The sequence below is a fragment of the Trachurus trachurus genome (assembly GCF_905171665.1).
Source record: "Trachurus trachurus genome assembly, chromosome: 6".
Taxonomy (NCBI): Eukaryota; Metazoa; Chordata; class Actinopteri; order Carangiformes; family Carangidae; genus Trachurus; species Trachurus trachurus.
Genome location: NC_139897.1, coordinates 33,170,483 through 33,194,917, shown reverse-complemented (window position 1 = coordinate 33,194,917; position 24,435 = coordinate 33,170,483). Strand labels below are relative to the sequence as shown.

Sequence of the window (24,435 nt, the reverse complement as noted above, 5' to 3'; positions counted from 1 at the left end):
TACATAATTTCCTGTACGTTTTTTTCTTTTCTTTTTTCAATATTTGCTCTTTCAAGACTCAACATGTAGTCATAACACATCAGAATATCATTGCAGAGCAGCTAAAACAACAACAACAACAACAACATGAAAAGATAAATATTATTTAGGTGTCAGGTTCAGTTACATTTCAAAATGAAAGTGTTTATTTTTGCAAATTACAATGAAAGGATGTTTTTTTTCATGGTTTTACAGTGAATGTGTTGTCGAACAAGAGATTATGAATAAAGGCAAGAACTGTCAGGTTTAGTTTTTTAATCACACGTGAAAAACTATGGAGTGATATTTGTAATTTTGTTGCTATCAATGTTGATGCTGATTTTATTTTGTTTTGGAGGAATGTAATACTGTTTGGGCTCCCTGACCTGAAAAAAAAACAAGGAAAAAGCCAACATAACTTTTATTATCAACCTTATCATTTTAATGGCAAAATTTCATATTCACAAATGTAAGTTCATTAAAAAAAAAAAACCTTCTTTTACCAGTGAGCTCAAGCAATACATAACCTCCATCAAATTTTCAAGCAATGTCGTCACTCTGGTGAAAAACTCTCTCTGGTCCTCACAACGTAGTAAAAAAAAGAACACACACACACACACACACACACACACACACACACACACACACACATGAAGCCTCGGTCTGATCCGACGTCAGGAGACGAGCAGCGTCAGATCACCTGACTCACCTGAACGTGACGTGAGTCGTCCTCACCGTCACCAACGTGCACTGAAACAGACGGAGGAGAAGATCCACTTCACTGGAGTCTGAGAAAAACCGGTTTCCTTGAACGCAGCCTGAAGAGTCATGAGTTATTAAACCAGGACACAAACTCATTCACAAAACCTGACGAAGCTTCAGACATGTGAACACAGCGACACCTGGTGGTCGATCAGAGTTACAGCAGCTTTTTACACATCACTGACTTCACTGTGTCAATCTGGTCTAAGAGTTATTAGATCTAGATCATTAATGTTTAATGGTTATTAGTGTCGTTTACATGTGACGCTGTTAATGAGCTACAAACGATGGGACGTGATTGGACAATAAAACACCATCAAAATACAACTTCACTACAGTAAAGGAAGGAGAGAGAAGAGAGAAGAGAGGAAGAGTGGGGGGATAGAGAGAGAGGAGGGGGGGCAAGAGAGAGGGAGAGGAGAGAGAGAAGGAGGGGAGAGACTAAGAGGGGGAGGAGGAGGTGGAGAAGGAGGGAGGAGGAGGTGGAGGAGGAAGTGGAAGAGGAGAAGGAGGAGGAGGAAGAAGAAGAAGAGGTGGAGGATGAGGAGGAGGAAGAGGTGGAGGAGAAGGAGGGAGGTGGATGTGGAGGAGTAGGAGGAATAGGAGGAGGAGAAAGAAGAGGAGGAGGAAGAGGAAGATGTGGAGGAGGAAGAGGAGGAAGAGGAGGACGAGAGAGAAGGGGGAGGAAGAGCAAGAGGAGTAGGAAGAGGAGGTGGAGGAGGATGAAGACGAGGAGGAGGTGCAGGAGGAAGAGCAGGAGTAGGAAGAGGAGGGAGGAGGAGGAACAGGAGGAGGTGGAAGAGGTGGAAGAGGAGGAGGAGAATGAGGAATAGGTGGAGGGGGAGGAAGAAGAGGAGACGGAGGAGGAGGAAGAGAAGGTGGAGGTGGAAGAGGAGAAGGCAGAATAGGAAGAGAAGAAGGAGGATGGAGGAGGAAGAGGAGGAGGGGGTGGAGGAGGAAGAGGAGGGAGGAGGAGGGAGGAGGAAGAGGAGGAGGAAGAGGAAGAAGAGGGGGAGGAAGAGGAGGAGGAACAGGAGGAAGAGGAGAAAGGACGAAGAAGAGAGAGAAGGAGGAGAAGGAAGTGGAGGTAGAGAAGGAGGAAGAGGAGGAAGAGGAGGAGGAGGAAGAGGAGGAGACGGAGGAGGAGGAGGAGGAGGAAGAGGAGGAGGAAGAAGAGAAGGAAGAGGTAGAAGAGAGGGAGGAAAAGGAAGAGGAGGAGGAAGAGGAGAAGGCAAAATAGGAAGAGGAGAAGAATGAGGAGGAAGAGGAGGAAGAGGAGGAGGAGGAGGAGGAGGAGGAGGAGGAGAAGGAGGAGGAAGAGGAGGAACAGGAGGAGGAGGAGGAGGAGGAGGAGGAGTCCAAACGTGTAGAACTAAAAGCATGAATCTCTAAATCTCTCAGAGACAGATCAGAGTCTTTTATCTTGGATCGAAGCCTCAGACGATAAAAACTGGTTTTGACGACAGAGTTGATGTGTTGGTCCAGTTATAAATCTCTGTCCAGCTTCACTCCACCATGAGAAACTGTGGTTTAACATGAGGCAGGAGGAGGTCCAGGTCCTGGAGAGGGGCATCAGAAGGAGGTCCAGGTCCTTGAGAGGGGCATCAGGAGGAGGTCCAGGTCCTTGAGAGGGGCATCAGAAGGAGGTCCAGGTCCTTGAGAGGGGCATCAGAGGGAGGTCCGGGTCCTTGAGAGGGGCATCAGAAGGAGGTCCGGGTACTTGAGAGGGGCATCAGGAGGAGGTCCAGGTACTTGAGAGGGGCATCAGAAGGAGGTCCGGGTCCTTGAGAGGGGCATCAGAAGGAGGTCCAGGTCCTTGAGAGGGGCATCAGAAGGAGGTGCAGGTCCTTGAGAGGGGCATCAGAAGTCCAGGCTTTGATGTCCCTGAGACGTCGAGCTTCAGGCGCTGCTCCTCCTCCTCCTCCTCCCTCCTATTCCTCCTCCTTTCTCCTCCCCCTCCTCCTTCCTCCTCCTCCTCCTCCTCCTCCTCCTCCTCTTCCTCCTCCTCCTCCTCTGAACACATCAGGTCCACTGTAGCAAGTAGCCGTCCTGAACCAATCAGAGAGAGAGATGAAAATAATGCTGATAATGTGATTGGCCACCAGTGACACGCCCACTTGTTACACTTGATAATTTATTCTTTCTAATCCCAGAGTCAGAGATGAACTCAGCACAATCAGCTTCTGTTCCCCACAGAAAAACACCTGTAAGATCTGTGTGTGTGTGTGTGTGTGTGTTCTTGTATTTAGTACGTTGTGAGGACCGTCGAGAGTTTTTAACCAACAGAGTGAGGACATTTTTGTGAATGAGGACATTTTGGCCGGTCCTCACTTTTTCCAAGGGCTGTTTGAGGGTTAAGACTTCAGGTTATAATTACGTTTAAATCAGGTTCAGAGTAATGGTTAAGGTTAGGGTAAGGGGCTAGGGAACACATTATGTCAATGAGTGCATTTCTATAAGGAGTTCATCATGATTCTCCTTGTATCCTCCTGGTTTCTGTGTGGACTTACATTTAGTTGTGGTTGTGTTTTCCATATATGGTCGTGTTGCCAGACCGGGGCGAGTTAAGTTACAACACTGAGACACAAATTAGTCGATGACAACATGTGTGATGAATAAGACAGAGAACAGGCTGAGCTGTAACTTGTAGTGGAGTGTCTTTAAATCTCTCAGCAGCTCTTCTACCACAGCTGGATCTCAGCTCACTGTTTATTCATGGTGTCAGAGTTCACCTGTCCATACAGGTGTAATACCAGGAGTTACCCAGCAGGTGGCGCCACTCTACTGTAAAAAGTCACTTCCTCATTATAATTTATTGTTCAATTTTGTTTAAAGTCCATGGGATGAACTTTAAACTGAACAATAAATGATTGTAACTGCAGAGCAGAGGGAGGAGGTGAAGGTGTTCAGACGCCATTTTAGAGTGAACGGAGCAGAAGGAGAAAAACTGAAGTCTGAGACGAGTGAGTGTCAACACAACATTATTATTATTATTATTATTATTGGGTTGTTGTTGTGTCAGAGTGTGTCTGTGTGGACTGTGGAGGAAAGAAGAGTCAGACGTAGTCCGTACATACGTCAGCACATTGTCTCAGATTCACCTCCACACAACTTCTTCAAACTCAGAACAAACATCAAAGGTCAAAGGTCACGGTGACTGGATAAACATGGATTTAATGTCAAAGTCATAGATATATACACGTAGATGCTGCATTCAGGTTTCAGGTCTTGGTCAGGGGGTTCTGACCATAGACATATACGTCTGACAAGCAGCCAGACCCGGTCAGACCCTTGTAGAACAAATTTCAGTCTATGTATGCATGTGGGTGTGTGTCTGAGTATGTAAGTGTATGTATGATAAATATAAAAAATATATTAAAAAATATCAATCTATGATGTATCATAAATACTGTATATGTCTGACATTTATAACCAAACGTCTTGAAAATTGGTTAAATATTCAGTGAGTTATGTAAGGGATAATGCCCGACGAGGTGTCCATTATCAGAAATTAATGGACGACGCGGAGGTGTGAACCGTCCGACGCGAAGCGGAGGACGATTGCTTCCGCGAAGTCCATTAATCTCTGATAATCGGACACCTCGAAGGGCATTATCCCTCTTATACCATGGTCACTTACGAGATAAATACATATTAAATCAATTACTTGTAATATAATGTTGTTTTTACCGTCAAAATGTTGTTTTTACCGTTAAAACCATACGTCTTTAAGCGGCTGAGCCAAGCGGACTATTTTAATAACACTCGTCGGCGATAAAAGAGAAAAAAAGAGGGACCCGCTGTGACCGCAGCATAACTACAGCCAGTGACTCTGCCACAGCCTGATAGTTGATCAGTAAAGGGAGGTGAGGTGACGGCTTAAATGTTACGTGACACAAAGTTTTTCAGAGGTCCAGTGCACTTCTTACCGCTTGTGTGTTTACAGACTCCAGTGCCGTGATGCGCTGAAAAAAAGTTGTTTTGGTCCGAGTGTCCGTTGCCGTGGTTACCAACAAGCGTTTGAGCCAGCGCAGTAATATTTAGAACGTAATCAGGCAATTTTACCGGAACATCTTTATGGGTGTCCATTATCACTTTTTAATGGACACCCAGCAGCCAATCAGAATTGAGGATTCACCCAGACCATGGTATAAGGTGATTTTAATGGTTGATAGACCTCTGCCTCTGTAGACTAATGCAGTAAGTAGACACGGCTTCCCCCTGCCCAAGAGTGGCCACGTTGCAGCATCGTTCCAATGGACAGCAGCGTCAGAGGCAGCTTCTACGTGTTCATATCTAAAGTCAAAGTACTATGAGTGGTGGAGGTCAACAACTCTATCAGTTTAAAGTCAATGAGATGAACTTTAAACTGAACAATAAATGATTGTAACTGCAGAACAGAGGGAGGAGATTAAAGGTAAAGGTGTTCAGATGCCATTTTAGAGTGAACGGAGCAGAAGGAGAGAAACTGAAGTCTGAGACGAGTGAGTGTCAACACAACTTTATTGTTATTGTTATTATTATTATTGCTATTATTGTTGTTGTTGTTGTTGTTGTTGTTGTTGTTGTTGTTGTTGTGTCAGAGTGTGAGTCAGTTTGCCTGTGTGGACTGTGGAGGGAAGAAAAGACAGACAGACAGAGGCCAGAACTGGGGTTATGTGCTCCCGTTTTTTTGTGTCTGTCAAAAGACGAGCAGCAGCGTTCTGCACAAGCTGCAGGCGTCGCTAAGAGCGCTGGTCTAAACCTACATACAGTGAATTACAAGTCTGTATCTTGGGCGGCAACATCAGAGGCTTCTACGTGTTTATATCTATGGTCAAAGTCTATGAGTGGTGGAGGTCAACGACTGGATCAAACAAGGAAGTGATTATAGTTTGTCCTCTGTGGATTTTGGTGTGTCTTGATTCTGTGTGTGTGTGTGTGTGTGTGTGTGTGTGTGTGTGTGTGTGTGTGTGTGTGTGTGTGTGTGTGTGTGTGTGTGTGTGTGTGTGTGTGTGTGTGTGTGTGTGTGTGTGTGTGTGTGTGTGTGTGTGTTACTGGTTTCCCTCTCAGACTGACTGAAGTCCTGAAGATGAGTGGTAAAGTGGAGAAACAGGAGGACAGATCAAAGTCTCTGAAGAGTGACCGGTCCAGAGGAAAACTTCCACTCTTCAGTTCTGGACCTGGACCTGGACCTGGACCTGGACCTGGACCTGGACCTGGACCTGGACCTGGACCTGGACCTGGACCTGGACCTGGACCCAGTTGCTGGTCTGTGAGGAGTGACCGGTCCATGGGACATCTTCCAGAATTCAGTCCTGAAACTGGACCAGGACCCAGTTGCTGGTCTGTGAGGAGTGATCGGTCCATGGGACATCTTCCAGAATTCAGTCCTGGACCTGGACCTGGACCCACCTGCTGGTCTGTGAGGAGTGACCGGTCCATGGGACATCTTCCAAAATTCAGTCTTGAAACTGGACCAGGACCCAGTTGCTGGTCTGTGAGGAGTGACCGGTCCATGGGATATCTTCCAGAATTCAGTCCTGGACCTGGACCTGGACCTGTACCTGGACCCACCTGCTGGTCTGTGAGGAGTGACCGGTCCATGGGACATCTTCCAGAATTCAGTCCTGAAACTGGACCTAGACCTGGACCATCAGACCCAAAGTAAGAGACCTGAGCAGCTGTTGGAGGGAATCACTGAACCTCCTTGTAAATGTAACTCTACGTCTCTCTGCTGCTGTGTTTCTAAAGAAAAGCTTCTTCAGTAGGAATCAGTGGAGTCCAGAAAAAGACAGACGGTGTGGAGGAAGAGCAGGACAGAGCAAATATTTAGTCTTGACCAAATATCAGAAAGCTGCTGTGATAAACCCTGAGAACTAGGACCGTCTCTCCTGAACTTAATTATTCAGTTGTTTGTTCTACACTGTGAACTTTATTGCTGTCATGTCAGTGACAGTGGTAGATATGGATCAGCTGCAGCCATCAATCAACACTCTGAAACTTTTATTCAGGAAGAAATCAAATATTCACAGTTCACATAACTCACTGAAACATAGAGACGGACTGAAGAACTTGAAGACCTGATCATCACTAAAGTGTCTCAAGTTTAGAGAGCTCAAGCAAATGTTAATACTGACGTGGACTGACGTGTTAAGGTGGACTGATTGATTTCCAAATATCAGTCACATATTTGGTAAAACTCAAGAAAATCATAACTTACCATGAACAATGACTCAGAGTATTGATCAGTGATCAATGTGAAAAAAAAAACATGTTTGTGTTTGCAGAGGTCAGAACCACAGACTGAGAGGAGAGTCTACAGGATCAATCTGTCTGCCCATGAAGAGTGACCGGTCCATGGGACAACCTTGGCGGTTCAGACCTGGACCTGGACCTTCATGGTAAGAGACAGTTTCTACTGTAAACTGAGGTGAAGGTCTGAACCACCTTCCTGCTCTCTTCCTGCTCTTAACAAAGGTGGACCCTCTCTCCCCTCTCCCTTATCTTTCCTGCTTTACTTCTCACGTCTCATCCTGTCTAGTCTCAAACTTTGGGAGCCTCTCTCCGTATTGCTCTCCAAATTTAAAATCATGGAATTGTTCAACTGGTCTCTCAACACAATTGACAGAAAACGAGAAGCTCGGGTTCGGGGGAACCTGTCTGACGGAGCGTTCGCTGCTGGTTACACGATGGACTTGTGGGAGAAGTGGAGGGTCGTGTGCCTGGCGATTCTTTTCGTTGAGGACATTGAGGATATCTACATATTTGGACCCATGATAACAGGCTATCTGCTGATTCGATTATGCATTGCCCTGACGTATCGGAAAATTCGGAGGGCGGTGACAGCAGTCCAAAGGCCCATGAAGCTGCCCGACATGATTGATGGAGTGAGCAGAGCTGTTAGCGCTCAGACTGTGGTCATAAACTGCAACATGGAAAACATCTTGGAGAAGCTTTCGGCTTTGCAAAGGCAAATGGATCAATTTGAAGACCAGAATGGACAAACAGAGTAAGTTGAGTCTATTGAAATGCGACTACTCGCCCTAACCCAAACAATCATAATCTAATCTGCATTCCGACCCCGGCCAAGGCCGCTGCTGGAACAACTCGCCCAGGAGATTGCTGCAGTGAAACGCTCTGTATTCCTATTCCTCCCTCCCTTCTTCACGGACACCTGTTGATTGTTGACTCTGTCTGGGACCTGGGGCCCGTTGTTCGAAAGTAGAATAAAGATATCCAGGATAAGTGGAAAAGCCAGGTTGGACAAAGTCTCATAAATCCATCCTGGCTTAATTGGTTGTTGGAACGCCGAGCCAGGCTGAGGAGGGGTGGCTTTGTCAAGCCAGGTGTAATTTATTCTCTCGTCAGTAGACCACAGAGATTGATCACAGATTCACCGATGAGTGGACAGGTGTGGCCACTTTCCTCCAATCAACAGCGGATCTTGACGTAAGGTGACACACCTCTTAGAAAAAAAAAAAAAAAAGCACCACCGCTGTCGTAAAGCTCAGAGAGAGTGCAGCGGACAACTGCGGACTGATTGAATGTGGAAGTAGCCTAATCCAAAATTATAATCACAATTTAAGTTCCTTTCACAAATTAACAGCTGTGCACTTTGCCTTAATGATGAGCAGTGGAAGTTGATACATTGCACTCATCTCTTATCATCTAAAGTAAAGTTCATACAGCACAAATACAAGTGGCCAAAAGTGCAACAGGTGAAAATTAATTAAATATAAGAACATTATGCAGTCTGATGCTTCAATAAATTGCCGATAACAATGTTCAAATGAGGTGTATAAATTATTTGGAAGGTGCCTGCTCAAACAATTGTATTCTTGTTTTCTTCCCTCAACCAATATTCGGCCAATATACTGTATTTTGTAACATATTTTATAATAATAAAAATAAATCTATTGCTAATTTTGCTTTTTTTTTTTTTACTAGTGGTCATAGAAAATATCATAGATGGGTCACAGATATCGAAAATAGTTTGTATTGTCTCAAGAACAGTGTGCACAATTCTGTGCTACAGATTTCACAAACCGTCAGACATCTTTATGCCCTGCATTTGAAGAAGCAGGCAGCGCTCGCAGATGCAATGATTCAGTGTGAGAAGCAAATGAATAGCCCTAATTATGAAAAAAAGAAAAGAAAAAAAACCTAATAAATATTGTAAATGTTTCATGTTATTTGATTATTGTAAATGTATTTAGTTTGTTTAGAAATCAGGCCAATATGTAGGGTACGTAACATGGAATAACTGTATAAAACATTGATTTCTGATCAGAGTGACTGCTGACTTCACAGATAAAGACAACAGAATCAACTTAGCCTGGCTGTTAGCCTGGTCTGGAGCAGGCTAGCTGCAGAGAATAAATCACCATAGTAACTTGACCAGGATAAAGGTATCCAGCTTTCGAACAACCAAGTTCAGGCTAAATTCAAACAGGATAACCAACATATCCTGGCTTAATCCCTTATCTAGGTTTCGAACAACAGGCCCCAGATCAAGGACGTCTCCAAAGCAACCTGCTGTGTTTTCGCGATGACACCCTGCGAACTGAGGCACTGATTGTGAGGCTAGATGAAGCAACTCTCCAGGCTTATTTACACACACGCATCCATGGACACTCACACACATGCACATATGCACCACACGCCCCTACACCCCCATCCCACGCCTTCGCCGCTTTCACCCCCCAGTGCATATGTATGTATGTGATGCAGAGAGTTAGGTGTGTGAATATTGCACATACACTGGGCCTGATATACTAAAGGTTTGCTTGTATAAAAACGTGTGCTAACTTGATGTCACCCGCAAAAAAATGTGCAAGCCGATCTTCTGAGGACTGCGTCTTTGAAGTGAGCAAAATGGCACGCTGTCCATTTAGCACCTTGGCCTTAATGAATATGGAATATGGGGCGTTTCTGCCCAAGTGATCAAAATACTGGAAGGAGAAAATGCAGATAAGAAATATTAGCACACGCATTATGATTTATCAAACCTGGAGGTAATTGCAGTGATTATGAATGCTTTAAACGTTGATCTGGAGCCAACAACGAGGAGGAGTCACGCATGACCAAACTTCTGGCAGCTCTCCGTTTCTTTGCGTCTGGTTCATTCAGTGCACGGTTGCCATTTCTGCTGGGGTCTCTCAAAGCAGTTTGTCAGGTATGCTCTCAGAAGTGTTAAATGCTATGATACGCAGAATGGGCCGGTACATAACATTTCCATCCACACGGGAAGCACTGAATGAAACCAAACAAGGGTTTTATGCGGTTGCTGACTTCCCAAGAGTAATCGGACAGATTGACTGTACTCAAGTGCAAATTGTTCTCCCCTCTACCACTGAGCATGTGTACAGGAATCACAAACACCGCCACTCATTAAACGTGCAAGTCGTTTGTGACTCCAGAGGAGTCATTACTAATGTTGTGGCAAAATATCCTGGGTCGGTGCACAACTCATTTATCACGAGAAATAGCAATATATTTTCAAAGTTGGGAGATGGCGAGTATGGTGATGGCTGGCTGTTGGGTGAGTAGTTTTATATACTCTATGCTACATAAATCATTTCTCTCATTGAAAAAATTAAACAATGCATTTCATATGTTCCAAAAGTGCATATCCCCTTCATCCCTTCCTCCTGACTCCGATACTCAACCCTACTACTCCGGGAGAGAATCGATACAATAGGGCTCATATACGCACACGGAACATTGTGGAGCGCACTTTTGGGGTGCTGAAAAGCCGGTTCCGGTGTTTGGACCGCACAGGAGGAACGCTACTATACAGCCCCAGGAAAGTGGCTCAAATCATAGTGGTCTGTTGCATTTTCCACAACATTGCATTACACCACGGGTTGGAGCAGGATGTCACTGAAGTTGAGACTGAGGACAATTAGCTTCATGTGGTGCAACATGGCAACGCTGCAGGAATACAGACTTGTGCCGCTTTGATTCGGAATAACTTCATGTGAGCTGTTTGTGGTGTGTATTCGTTTTATTTTCATTCAAAAACAAGAAAATCTGATTTTAAGCATGGAGAACGTGATTAAACATATATTTCAAAAATAAACATAAAGAAATCTGAAATCCAAAAGAAACATTAACAACCACTGTTGCCAATAGAACATTGGTGTGTGCCTCTATTTTTTTATTTTTTTTGCGCCACACACATAGTTTATTGCACTTTTTCTTTTAGGCAGTGTGCGCACTCATCCTGCACACTCAGGCCATCCCTCTCCTGCTCCTGTCTGCTCCAGTCCCTCAGCTCTGGCCTCGATGGAAGAACCGGACACTGCCTGCACCCCAGTTTCAACTCCTCTCGCTAGTGTGTTTATGGCCATTGTTAGGCCAGACACGGCGCTGACCAGCTGTTTTGTGTGCGCAGCAATGGCCCGAGTGTCCCACCGGAGCGCACAAGCCATATTAGATACGGCTTGCACCTCCCATGCAATGGATGATAACCCGTGATCGAGGGCAGCAGACTGCTTTTTCTTTTATCTTGACCACGGTTCTCTTTGTCTTCCCGACAGCATTCACTTAGGCACAGATGCCGCTCCATCTGATTTCCTTTGGTAATGTTCAGATTCCTCTGTTGGAGGTTGTTCAGATGTTTATTTGCCTCTTCTACAAGTACTTCCAAAGTAAATCAAATTCCATAAGTTTTATTGTAAGTTTTCATTGGAGGGACTGGCAAACCTCTCTCAGCTGATCGAACTGTGTTGTGCGCTCACTGTCCCACTACAGTGATGTCATTTTCCAAGAGAATGATTGGTCAGGAGGCGGAATTTTTCTACCTGGTGATCTCAATCTGGAACGTAACCTGCTCCGGACCAGGTTAGCCGTTCAGCACAAGTTACCGTGGAGATGTATCCCGGTAAGAAGTGAACCACCGTCGTAGTACGGAAAACCCAGAGTTAGCCCTGAAGTTACTAGTCTAGTACGAAGAGGGGGGTATCATGCACCCCCCGGAAATATACTTCTAACCAGTGTTTCTAGATTGGAAAAAATGTGTAAAAAATGATGAGCTATGTTAAAAAGTTGTCAGAATGTCCCATGTATCATTTTTATGCAAATTAGTGCCGCCATTATCGAAAAAACCTAATTTCACTATATTTAATTTAATTTAAGTTCCTTTATTTGTTTAAGAGGGACAGTGTACATCAATGAACATTTTAAAAGAATAAAATGTAAATGCACCCAATTATAGCCAGAAGGCTAATTTCCGTTGGCAGTCCCCCTGCCTGATGGAGCATGGCAATAAAATCTCAGCCAATACTGCAGATATCTGAACAAATAAGGTGTCTAGACCCATGTTTTGGGGGTCAGAGATCACAATAAAACTATTCATAAAGTGATCACATGTTGGTGTCATGCTAGTAAGCAAACCTAACCCTTTTACCAATTACAAGACGCCAATATTGGAGATACCAAATAAGGTGTCTAGACAGAGGTTGTTGTGTGTTTAACCAAGGTTTATTTGGATCAAACATCATAATAGAACTCTTCTTGATGTGACCACTCTTCTCTTTCCCATGCCAGATGAACAGTCAAGTAAATGGTTCTCCACTATGCATCACTCATCATCGTTTTCACTGAAATCATCAGAGTTAAACTCATCCTCTCCTTCCTCTTTCTCCTCCTCTTCCTGTTCATGCTCTCCAGTGTCATGGGGATCAACCAGTGAAGTTGGTAGGATCGGACCACAGGACCACACCGGTTTCAACACTCCTTCATCAGTCTTCATCCATCCCTGCCCCTCATCATAGGGTTTTGGTTTTTCCAGAATAGGTTCATCAGCTTGCTTGTACAAGGCGACACGGTAGTTCACACGTCGGCCATGTGGCTTCAGAGCAGAGTGGCATGGAGGAAGGCGAGCCAGGTCAACCTTAGACTTGCAAGTGAGTTTCTTGTCCTCCCCCACCATGTTGCGTAGCAACTTGGCACGGACAACATCCACTGAAGACTCACAACTCTGTCCAGACATCAGACAGGTGAATTGCTCCAACTGCCTCAGCATCTCAGGCTTGACACTCTAGCAGTCACTGAGTTGTCTGAATACGTGAAATTGGGGATTCTTCTTCAAGGGCCCCACCTTCCGGGGCGTCGAGTGGCGCAGTGGGTTAAGCAGGCGCCCCATATATTGAGGCTATAGTCCTCGTGCAGGCGGCCCTGGTTTGAATCCCACATTGGACGGCCCTTTCCTGCGTGTCATTTCCCCTCTCTCTGCCTCCCTATTTCCTGTCTCTCTCAACTGTACTGTCAAATAAAGGCATGAAAAAGCCAAAAATTATACTTGGCAGTGGTATAGTCTTCTCCAATGATATGAACACATAGAACCCAAGAAGAGTGGTGTGGTGGTCTTCTCCCAGGGATTCTGCAAGCTCGGAGATGTTGAGAAGCTTCCTGGATCTTCACACTGTAGGGGTCTGATGAAGTCAGCTGTAGCAGCCTTGCCCACAGCTTCTGCTCGTACTGTAACACGTCCATCTCAACATCAATGGGGACAGATGCAGCGGAAGCCAGGCAGTAGTAGTATTGCAGAATCCCTGGGAGAAGACCACCGCACCACTCTTCTTGGGTTCTATGTGTTCAGTGGAGAAGACTGTACCAGTGCCATCAAAGGGAGAAGGAAGGTGGGACCCTTGAAGAAGAATCCCAGGTTTCACGTATTCAGTCAACTCAGTGACTGCTGGAGTGTCAAGCCTGAGATGCTGAGGCAGTTGGAGCAATTCACCTGTCTGATGTCTGGACAGAGTCGTGAGTCTTCAGTGGATGTTGTCCATGCCAAGTTGCTACGCAACATGGTGGGGGAGGACAAGAAACTCAGTTGCAAGTCTAAAGTTGACGTGGCTGGCCTTCCTCCATGCCACTCTGCTCTGAAGCCACATGGCCGACGTGTGAACTACCGTGTCGCCTTGTACAAGCAAGCTGATGAACCTATTCTGGAAAAACCAAAACCCTATGATGAGGGGCAGGGATGGATGAAGACTGATGAAGGAGTGTTGAAACCAGTGTGGTCCTGTGGTCCGATCCTACCAACTTCACTGGTTGATCCCCATGACACTGGAGAGCATGAACAGGAAGAGGAGGAGAAAGAGGAAGGAGAGGATGAGTTTAACTCTGATGATTTCAGTGAAAACGATGATGAGTGATGCATAGTGGAGAACCATTTACTTGACTGTTCATCTGGCATGGGAAAGAGAAGAGTGGTCACATCAAGAAGAGTTCTATTATGATGTTTGATCCAAATAAACCTTGGTTAAACACACAACAACCTCTGTCTAGACACCTTATTTGGTATCTCCAATATTGGCGTCTTGTAATTGGTAAAGGGGTAGGTTTGCTTACTAGCATGCCACCAACATGTGATCACTTTATGAATAGTTTTATTGTGATCTCTGACCCCCAAAACATGGGTCTAGACACCTTATTTGTTCAGATATCTGCAATATTGGCTGAGATATAGTGAAATTAGGTTTTTTCGATAATGGCGGCACTAATTTGCATAAAAATGATACCTGGGACATTCTGACAACTTTTTAACATAGCTCATCATTTTTTACACATTTTTTCCAATCTAGAAACACTGGTTAGAAGTATATTTCCGGGGGGTGCATGATACCCCCCTCTTCGTACTAGACTATGGCCCAATTCCGATTCTATTTTTTCATCCCTATACCCCTACCCCTAGCCCTTAACCCTTGCCCTTGAAACGGAGCTACAAGGAGTAGGGTTGAAAGTCAACCCCTACGAATTGGGACACCACTTCAACAATCACATACGTCGTCTCTGCTGGCTTTCACATAAGCAGACGTGACGAGCTTTTGCCACAAATCCTCTATTCAGAACCACGTTAACTTAATAAAATAAAATAAAATTTAATGAAGAATGATCGGTTCATTGTAAAACATTTATTTATTGATGGAAATGTGGTGATTTATGTATAGGCTACAGATCCCCCAGGCAGTGCTGCTCCTGTGTCCAAAACACATGAAGCTTCACTTTTAATTCAAACAAATTAATGCGACAATTGTTACATTTCATCAATGAGACGAGCATTTATCTCCTGAAAAGAATGTAACTACGCGGCGGTAAACCTTTAAAACCCTGCGGGTAAGTTAATTAGCGGTCGTCTTTTCTACCGGTACGAGGTCGGGAGGTTGGCCGGCTGACAAGCTCTCCGGGCGGGGTGGTGTCTCCGTGACGAGCCGCTGATCTGCTCCACAGGTGGAGGCTCCACCGTGGAGCTTCACTTCTCCGAAAAACATCGGAGCAAACGTGTAAACAGCCTCCATTGGGATCTAAACAGCTACTTTCTCGCATGAAAAAATATTAAAACTTAACAAAATGACGTAATAACCGCGCTACAGTGAGAAATAAAACAGCTGCCGGTTGCCGCAAGATGCATTCTGGGAAACTTGCCATAGCCCTCGTCCGTAGTGTGCCCCTGAAAAATCTCCGTTTCGAGGGTGAGATAGCCCTACCACTTCCCCCTAACCCTCGTCTGAACCAGAATTGGGACACCCCTACCACTTCACGTGAACGCGCAAAACGAAGGGTTAGGGCCAAGGGCTAGGGCTAAGGGGAGAATCGGAATTCGGCCTATACCTCAATAATCTCAAATCCTGCTTCGTAGGACAGGCCTCATGTCTTCATTCAGCTCATCTCTCTACACTCATCTGCCTCTACTTTCTCTCTTTCTGCTCCTCTGCTTACTAAAGCCCCGCCCCCTTGAGGAGGTTAACCAATCAGAGCGAAGATGTGGACATGTTGTTGTGACATGTTGTTGATCCAGAAATGTCTTGACAGGAGGAAGAGTGGTGTCTGTGGTCTCTGTCAGGACGTCCTGAAGGATCCAGTCTCCACCAGCTGTGGACACCGGTTCTGCAGACAGTGCTTCACCTCAGACTGGGACCAGTCTGGTTCTTCTGGACCCCCCTCCTGTCCCCAGTGTGGACAAAGACCCAGAACCAGAGGTGGGTTGCAGACAGCCAATCAGAGCAGCTGTGTACAAAGTGAGACTGAACATCTGTCTGCTGATGTGGTCATTTGTGAAACCAGGACCTGTTGTTTTCTCCAGAGTCATTGTTCCATCACACAGCACTGACATTTAAGATGATGATTCAAACCTTCTCTTTGTTGTCTGTAGTTTTTCTGTAGCTGATGAAATAATCTGATCAGATTGCCAGACTCTCTGTCTTCAGTCTGACTCTGTCTCTTCTCTCTCAGCAGATCGTGGTCTGCAGGAGGTTTTAGATCAACATAAGATCAGTCTGAGGAGCAGATGTGAACGAGTGACTGAAGGAACAGAGGCAACAGGAAGTGGAACAGGAAGTGGAACCCTCCTCAACACGATCTACACTGAGCTCTACATCACAGAGGGACAGAGTGAAGAGGTTAATACCCAACATGAGGTGAGACAGCTGGAGACAACATCCAAGAAGAAGACCCTCCATGACACTCCAATCAAGTGCAACGACATCTTTAAAACCTTACCTGTCCAACAGAGAGAGGACGTCTCTACAGTCTCACCTGTCCAACAGAGAGAGGACGTCTCTACGTTCTCACCTGTCCAACAGAGACCCATCAGAGTGGTTCTGACCAACGGCGTCGCTGGCGTTGGAAAAACCTTCTCGGTGCAGAAGTTCACTCTGGACTGGGCCGAGGGCTTGGAGAACCAAGATGTCAGTCTGCTGGTTCTGCTTTCGTTCAGGGAGCTGAACCTGATCAGAGATCAGCGGTTGAGTCTTCTCAGGCTGCTCCATGTTTTCCATCCAACATTACAGAAGGTGACAGCAGAGCAGCTGGCTGTCTGTAAACTTCTCTTCATCTTTGACGGCCTGGATGAAAGCCGACTGTCACTGGACTTCAACAACAGGGAGGTTGTGTCTGATGTCACACAGACGTCATCAGTCAACGTGCTGCTGACAAACCTCATCCAGGGGAATCTGCTTCCCTCGGCTCTGGTCTGGATCACCTCCAGACCTGCAGCAGCCAATCAGATCCCTCCTACATGTGTCGACAGGGTAACAGAGGTCCGAGGCTTCACTGACGCCCAGATGGAGGAGTACTTCAGGAGGAGGTCGAGTGATGAAGATCTGTCCAGCAGAATCATCTCACACATCAAGACGTCCAGGACCCTCCACATCATGTGTCAAGTCCCAGTCTTCTGCTGGATCAGTGCTACAGTTCTGGAGCACATGTTGACCACAGACCAGAGAGGACAGCTGCCCAAGACCACAACTGACTTGTTCTCACACTTCCTGCTGGTCCAGACAAAGAGGAAGAAGAACAAGTACGGTGAAGGACATGAGACGAGTCCACAGGAGCTGACGAAGGCCGACAGAGAAGTTCTTCTGAAGCTGGGGAGGCTGGCATTTGAACAGCTGGAGGAAGGAAACATCATGTTCTACCAAGAAGACCTGGAGCAGTGTGGTCTGGATGTCACAGAGGCCTTGGTGAACTCAGGACTCTGTACTGAGATCTTCAAAAGAGAGAGTGTGATCTTCCAGAAAACAGTCTACTGCTTTGTTCATCTGAGTGTTCAAGAGTTTCTGGCTGCAGTCTACATGTTCCACTGTTTCACCAACAGGAACACACAGGTCCTCAAGAAGTTCCTGGTAGCGCAAGTTGAGGAACATGATAACAGTGACTTGTCCTCAGTAGAAAAAGACGGTGGCGGCAGTGGCAGTGGCAGCGGCAGCAAAGAAGAAAAAGAAGAAAACTACAAACAGAGAGAGAAACCAAAACAGAAGTCTTTGTTTAAGAAGGTTCAGAATTGTTTTGGATTCAATGCAAGCAGTCCTCCACAGATCAATAAAAGTCCTCCACAGATCAATAACAGTCCTCTAACCCTGGATGTCTTCCTGCAGGGAGCCATGCAGAAATCCCTCCTCAGTGGAAATGGTCACCTGGACCTGTTTGTTCGCTTCCTTCATGGCCTCTCTCTGGAGTCCAACCAGAGGCTGTTAGGAGGTCTGCTGGGTCAGACAGACAACAGTCCAGAAACCATCCAGAGAACCATCTACAACCTCAAGTGGATTGAGACTGATTACATCTCTCCTGACAGAAGCATCAACATCTTCCACTGTCTGACGGAGATGAAGGACCAGTCAGTTCATCAGCAGATCCAACAGTTCCTCAAGTCAGAGAACAGATCAGAGAAGAGACTCTCTGGGATCCAGTGTTCAGCTCTGGCCTACATGCTGCAGATGTCAGAGCAGGTTCTGGACGAGTTGGACCTGGAGAAGTACAAGACATCATTGGATGGACGACGGAGACTGATCCCAGCTGTAAGGAACTGCGGGAAGGCTCGGTGAGTCCAGACATAATCAATATAATTATTGATCAGTAGTTTAGATCAGTAGTTAACATAAACAGAGTTTTTCTTCTTTTTTTTCTCATTATTTTTAGTTTGACTTTGAAAACATCACATGAGGGATAATATAGATTGAGCAGGCTTTGCTTCAGGGTCCCGTCCATCCTGTGAGAGTGATGACGATCATTGTCTCCTGTCAAACTCAGTCAGAGAAGATGAGCTGAAGCTCAGATGTTCATCACATCATCACGTCCTGTCATCAGATGCATCAACTGTGTTTTTACTGCAGCTTTCATCTGATTTGATTCTGGCACATTTGATATTTTCTCTCTTCACAGACTTGTTGGTTGTAAACTCTCAGAGAGTCACTGTGAAGTCGTGGCCTCAGCTCTGAAGTCCAACCCCTCCCACCTGACACAACTGGACCTGGGTGGAAACAACCTGAGTGATTCATCAGTGAAGGTTGTGTGTGCTGGACTGGAGAGTCCAAACTGTCGACTGGAGACTCTGAGGTGAGTTCACTGACTGGACCTGTTGGACTTTTGTCAGTGTTCAGTTCAAATGTGTGAAGTTCAGTTTGAAGCAGCAACTGATTGTGACTCCATGTTACTGCAGCTGGTAGAAGGTGAAGGGTCAGAGGTCAGTGTGATGATGATGATGGTGTGTGTGTGTGTGTGTGTGTGTGTGTGTGTGTGTGTGTGTGTGTGTGTGTGTGTGTGTGTGTGTGTGTGTGTGTGTGTGTGTGTGTGTGTGTGGTCCTGGATCAGGTCTGGACCTTTAACCTTTGATCCAGTTCAGTCCTGAATCAGAGAGTTGTAGTCAGTGTTTAGTCCAACAGGTATTGATCAGATATTGATTGTATATTGACAGACTGATCTGAGGTCAGCAGCAGCTGATGAATCTGTGCTGACAAGTGGATGATGTGTGTAGAAGGCCACATGATGAAGATCCACAACAACACAAGGACAAAGTCCCTCTACTCATTTACACACTGATCATTGATCAGGACACATCTGATCAATCATCAATCATTTCATCTTCTTCTTTTATTCTTTATTCAGATTGTGGAACTGCAGTTTGTCAGAGATCAGCTGTTCTTCTCTGGTCTCAGCTCTGAAGTCCAACCCCTCCCACCTGAGACACCTGGACCTGAGTCAGAACTACAAGCTGCAGGATTCAGGAGTGAAGCATCTGAGTGGTTTTCTGGAGAGTCCAGACTGTAGACTGGAGACTCTGAGGTCAGACTCTGTTTTATTTCTGTGCTCAGATGAATGTGATGTGAAAGTTGTGTTGATACTGAGCTGCAGACATGAGGCTGGTATTCTACTGATCCACACTGAGGCTGTAGGACAGGGTAAGCAGGCGCTCACAGACCAAGACCAGGGCTGTGGGGGGGTCGGCACCTCAGACAGCTCATCACACAACAACCTCACAACAAACAGATTTATGAACAATAGTTAACACAGATCCAAGTCTTAAACATGTGCAACACCTTTTCCCCACAATCCATGCCGTCCTGACATCAGCTGTCATTAACACACAACTCAGATCAATAACAGGATCACATGTTGGAGCACCGCTCACGTCACACAACAAACCTTTAACACAATCCACACTCAGACCTGAGCAACAAGGATGTTAACTGTACACAACAAGCTGTTATTACAAGGTTTACAACAGAGAAGACACACAACCTGGGCTGTGTGTGTGTGTGTGTGTGTAAAAGTGTCAGAGAGAGAGTAGGTTAAAACTTGCTAACTGTTAGCCACCGTAGCTCAGGCGTTGGTCTCCCGTCAGATAAAAGCTGCTGTTGTTCTTCAGATGAAAGCTCATTAAGGTGTTCACCTCTCCAGTGGAGCATCACTGCAGTTGAATTAGCTGCTGAACTGCTGGACGCTAAAAAGCCAGGGGACACGTCTGTGTGTTGACCATTCACCAAGGCAACGTGAACAGAAGTGCAGCTCAGACATGGTGCAGTTAAGTTAAGAGGCAGCGTAGCGTTGTGCCTTTTCACCTCCATGTGAACTCTCTGTGGGAACTTACTGCACATGTGCAAACAGCCACATACACACCATACTGACAGAAGAGGCAGAGCAGCTCTGGGCCTTTGCTCTGTAATACTACACATGGCTGAGTGGTTTGTGCAGCTGCTGCCTGGACAGAAGCTAGCTCTGTTTACTGGCTTTTATTAGACCATGAAAATCACCATATTCTGACACATTGAACTTGTAGTAAAGTTATCTGAAAGTCCAAAAGAATCCAACTTTAGATGAAGTGAATAAATCAAAGCCCTGACTGCACCTCACTGGTTTTTAGTCCAGTCTCTGTTTCTCTTCATGTTTCACCTCCACTACAGAAACACATGTGATGTATCAGACAATAACTGATCTATAATCAATTGCTGCTGGCTCCACCTCTTTCCTGAGGCTCTGTCATGTTAATAGTGAAACATTCAAAGCCAACATCCCATAATAAGCAGGTTTCAGGTTTTTCTGTCTCTGAGCTTCATTCAACATGTGTTTCTACACGTTAGTTGTCATGGTAACAGAGTTCAGCCTCACATGTGTGTTGTCTTGAGCATGGTCAGTAAATCTCTGATCAATGTGGCTGCACAACATGAGTTTGTCTGGATGGAGCCACAGGTGGAGCTGACAGGTGAAGAGGCGGAGTCACTGCGTCTGTGTTGAAGCAGCAGCAGCTTCTCATGAATATTAATGAGCTGTTTTCTCTCTATGTGACTGTTTAACCTGCTTCCTGTTGCTTCAGCTGTTGGACTTTGATTTTCTAAACTTGTTCTTTCTGAAGCTTCTTCAGCTCTGAACAGATGATGAGACACTGAACGCTGTCAACAAGGAGCTTTGTCCTCAACTCACTGCTTTTATTCTTTATTCAGTTTGGAGCGCTGCAGTTTGTCAGAGATCAGCTGTTCTTCTCTGGTCTCAGCTCTGAAGTCCAACCCCTCCCACCTGAGAGAACTGGACCTGAACTACAACAACAAGCTGCAGGATTCAGGAGTGAAGCATCTGAGTGGTTTTCTGGAGAGTCCAGACTGTAGACTGGAGACTCTGAGGTCAGTTCACTGACTGTTACTGTTGTAGATCTTAGATCTTTGATCCACAACTGAACCTGATTGATCTTCACTCAGAACTTGAATCATTGACTTTGATGTCATGAATGAAAGACGTTTGAAATAGTTGTTGTCTCATGTTTCCACTTGTTCTTCTCTCACACTGACAATGACTCTTCACTTTCAGCTCATTTCACTCAGTCTGATCAATAATCAATGATCTGATCACTTCAGCTGTGTGTGTTTTTGTGTGTGTGTGTGTGTGTGTGTGTGTGTGTGTGTGTGTGTGTGTGTGTGTGTGTGTGTGTGTGTGTGTGTGTGTGTGTGTGTGTGTGTGTGTGTGTGTGTGTGTGTGTGTGTGTGTGTGTGATCTTCATTTCATCTTCTTCTTTTATTCTTTATTCAGATTGTACAGCTGCAGTTTGTCAGACATCAGCTGTTCTTCTCTGGTCTCAGCTCTGAAGTCCAACCCCTCCCACCTGAGACTCCTGGAGCTGGAAGGCGGAAACAGCTACCTGAGCTACAACAACAGCAACTTCCTGAGCTCTTCATCTCTGCAGCAGCTTCATGATCTTGTGAACAGTCCAGACTTTCGACTGGAGACTCTGCAGTGTGAGTCTGATCTGTAGCTGTTTCCACAGCTGATGAGACTGTGGGAGTGAAATAAAGTGTAAAGTGCAGCAGGTGAACCTGTCAGGATGTGACATCATCACGTATGACATCATCTATGACATCACAGACTCAGAAAACGCTGCAGCAGCTTCAATGTGTCAATCATCAGTGATCCAGTCACAGGTAAAGGTGTTGAGTCAAACAGGAACAATGAGCTTCACCTGTCACTCAAGTACAGGAAGTACTTTTACTCCACTAACTCCAAACTAAATACTTTTACTGTGATACTGTAGTTATAGAAACTTTTACTCTGCTCCTATTATAGTATTCACTGTGATACCTTGTAAGAAGTACTTTTACTCTGATACTGTCTACAGAAACTACTTTTATTGTTGTGCTGTAAATACATTAAGTATTTTACTGTGTTACTGTTAGTAGCCTACTGCCACATCCACTTGTCGTGCACAACAAAACACAGCAAAAGACCAAAATACATGTTTTATAACGAAGTTCTTCTTTTCGCCCTCAGTCTTATTAAACAGAAAGATGCCATTTAATTAAACTATTTAGTATTATTGATAAGTATGATTTACAAAAGAAACCCTAGCCTTTATTTTATAACTTAACACACATATGTACATAATTTCCTGTACGTTTTTTTTCTTTTTTTTTTCAATATTTGCTCTTTCAAGACTCAACATGTAGTCATAACACATCAGAATACCATTGCAGAGCAGCTAAATCAACAACAACAACAACAACATGAAAAGATAAATATTATTTAGGTGTCAGGCTCAGTTACATTTCAAAATGAAAGTGTTTATTTTCGCAAATTACAATAAAAGGATGTTTTTTTTCATGGTTTTACAGTGAATGTGTTGTCGAACAAGAGATTATGAATAAACGCAGGAACTGTCAGGTTTAGTTTTTTAATCACACGTGAAAAAATATGGAGTGATATTTGTAATTTTATTGCTATCAATGTTGATGGTGAATTTATTTTGTTTTGGAGGAATGTACTACTGTTTGGGCTCCCTGACCTGGAAAAAAAACAAGGAAAAAGCCAACATAACTTTTATTATCAACCCTATCATTTTAATAGCAAAATTTCATATTCACAAATGTGAGTTCATAAAAAAAACCTTCCTTTTCTGCTCTTAGCGGTGAGCTCAAGCAATACATAACCTCCATCAAATTTTCAAGCAACCAGAAAGTGATTAAGACTTTCAATATGTGTGAAAACTTGAACATTTTTTTGTAAACTTGTAAATTCCCCCTGGCGTTTAATTATAGATATGCTTTATAGATTGCATTTTATTATGAAAAACAGTTTTTGTAAAGTGAAACAAAGTTTTGAACAAAAAATAAAAATAAAAAATTCACACGTGAAACGGAAATGATGTCACTTACACTAATTGACACTAAACAAAGCATCACATCCATAGATATTTATGAGAGATTTTTCAAAGAATAAAGAAGTGGAATAAAGCTTACACATTCTATTTCCCTTTTTTTCCTTTTCTTCTGTCATAGGCTACCATACCATATGTTATTTTTTCCATGATTTTATGTTTTCTAATATTGCTTAAAACAACCTGATTTTATTTTTGATTTATTTATTATTTATGTTTATTGATACATATTGGAGCACCTGTCTGATGTTTCATGTTTGATTGTATGTACAACCCATAGACTGGTACAACCCTGTTCTCTGTACATCCGTTTGTATGTAGGCTACAATGTTTTCAATAAAGCTCATTGGGGGAAAAAAAAAAGAAGAAGTTTCCGGTCGGAACCTTTCTCTTCCTCGTTCACAGACGTGTACAAACTTAACTTTACATTATTTTAACCACCATGTTGCATTTAAAAGTGTATTTTAATACCTGAAATATTTTCATACATTATATCTCTAAGGCATGTGTGCAGTCGTGTGGCTGTATTTTATTTATAAGCCTGCATTCCCCGCTGTCCTGTCTGTGGGGCGGAGATATTTTGGTGACGGACCTCTGGCTCTGCACCGACACATGTGAGCGACCATGGCTTCACCCGGCGGCGGCACCGGGGAATCGAACCTGATCGGTGTGTGCGAAGGGGAGCTGGACCCGAAGGAGGAGGAGGAGCAGGAGGAGGAGGAGGAGGAGGAGCAAGAGGAGGAGGAAGAGGAGGAGAAGCAGGAGGAGGAGGAGGAAGAGAAGGAAGAGGAGGAGGAGGAGGAGGAGGAGAAGGAGGAGGAAGAGGAGGAGGAGGAGCTGCAGTGAAGAAGGAAACCCAGGTCCAGGTGGAGGTAGAAGGTAAAGACCGAACCACATCAGTATCAGTATAAAAGTAAAAATAAAACATGTAATAGCCGATATTATTTATTATTTTCTCTCTTTTTTTCACTTTCACCACAAATCTTTTTAACAACTTAAGAACTTAACATGGATATAAAGAGTTTTTTTTTTATCTTGTCCTGTCGGTGTCGGTGTCGGCGAGGTGAGGGAGGAGAGGGAGCATCTACAGTCTGGTTAGATCTTGCTAATGCTTACGGGTCAATCCCACACGACCTCATCCAAGAAGGACTCGACCACTATTACATCCCAGTGGCAATCCGAGACATGATCACCAGCTATCTTGCTGGGTTCAAACTCAGGTTTACATCAGCCCCTTTTTTACCACCAACTGG

General features: G+C 44.6%; 2 protein-coding genes across 2 annotated transcripts in view; both read left to right on the top strand.

Annotated features, from left to right (window-relative positions):
• LOC310987540 (NACHT, LRR and PYD domains-containing protein 12-like) overlaps positions 1-22,962 on the top strand; it is a 427,459-nt gene extending 404,497 nt beyond the window's left edge. The window contains exons 14-17 of the mRNA XM_083973848.1: positions 18,430-18,603; positions 19,153-19,329; positions 20,985-21,161; positions 21,565-22,962. Coding sequence (XP_083829974.1) covers positions 18,430-18,603; positions 19,153-19,329; positions 20,985-21,161; positions 21,565-21,787 — 751 coding nt within the window. The 3' untranslated portion in view covers positions 21,788-22,962. The remainder of the gene's footprint in view (positions 1-18,429; positions 18,604-19,152; positions 19,330-20,984; positions 21,162-21,564) is intronic.
• Positions 7,353-18,315, top strand: LOC310987240 (uncharacterized protein; the record flags this gene model as incomplete). The annotated part of the gene is made up of 4 exons (XM_083973430.1): positions 7,353-7,771; positions 15,583-15,788; positions 16,003-16,298; positions 18,298-18,315. 4 exons carry the CDS (start codon positions 7,353-7,355, stop codon positions 18,313-18,315), a joined length of 939 nt encoding a protein of 312 aa, XP_083829556.1.
• Positions 22,963-24,435: the final 1,473 nt, after the last annotated feature.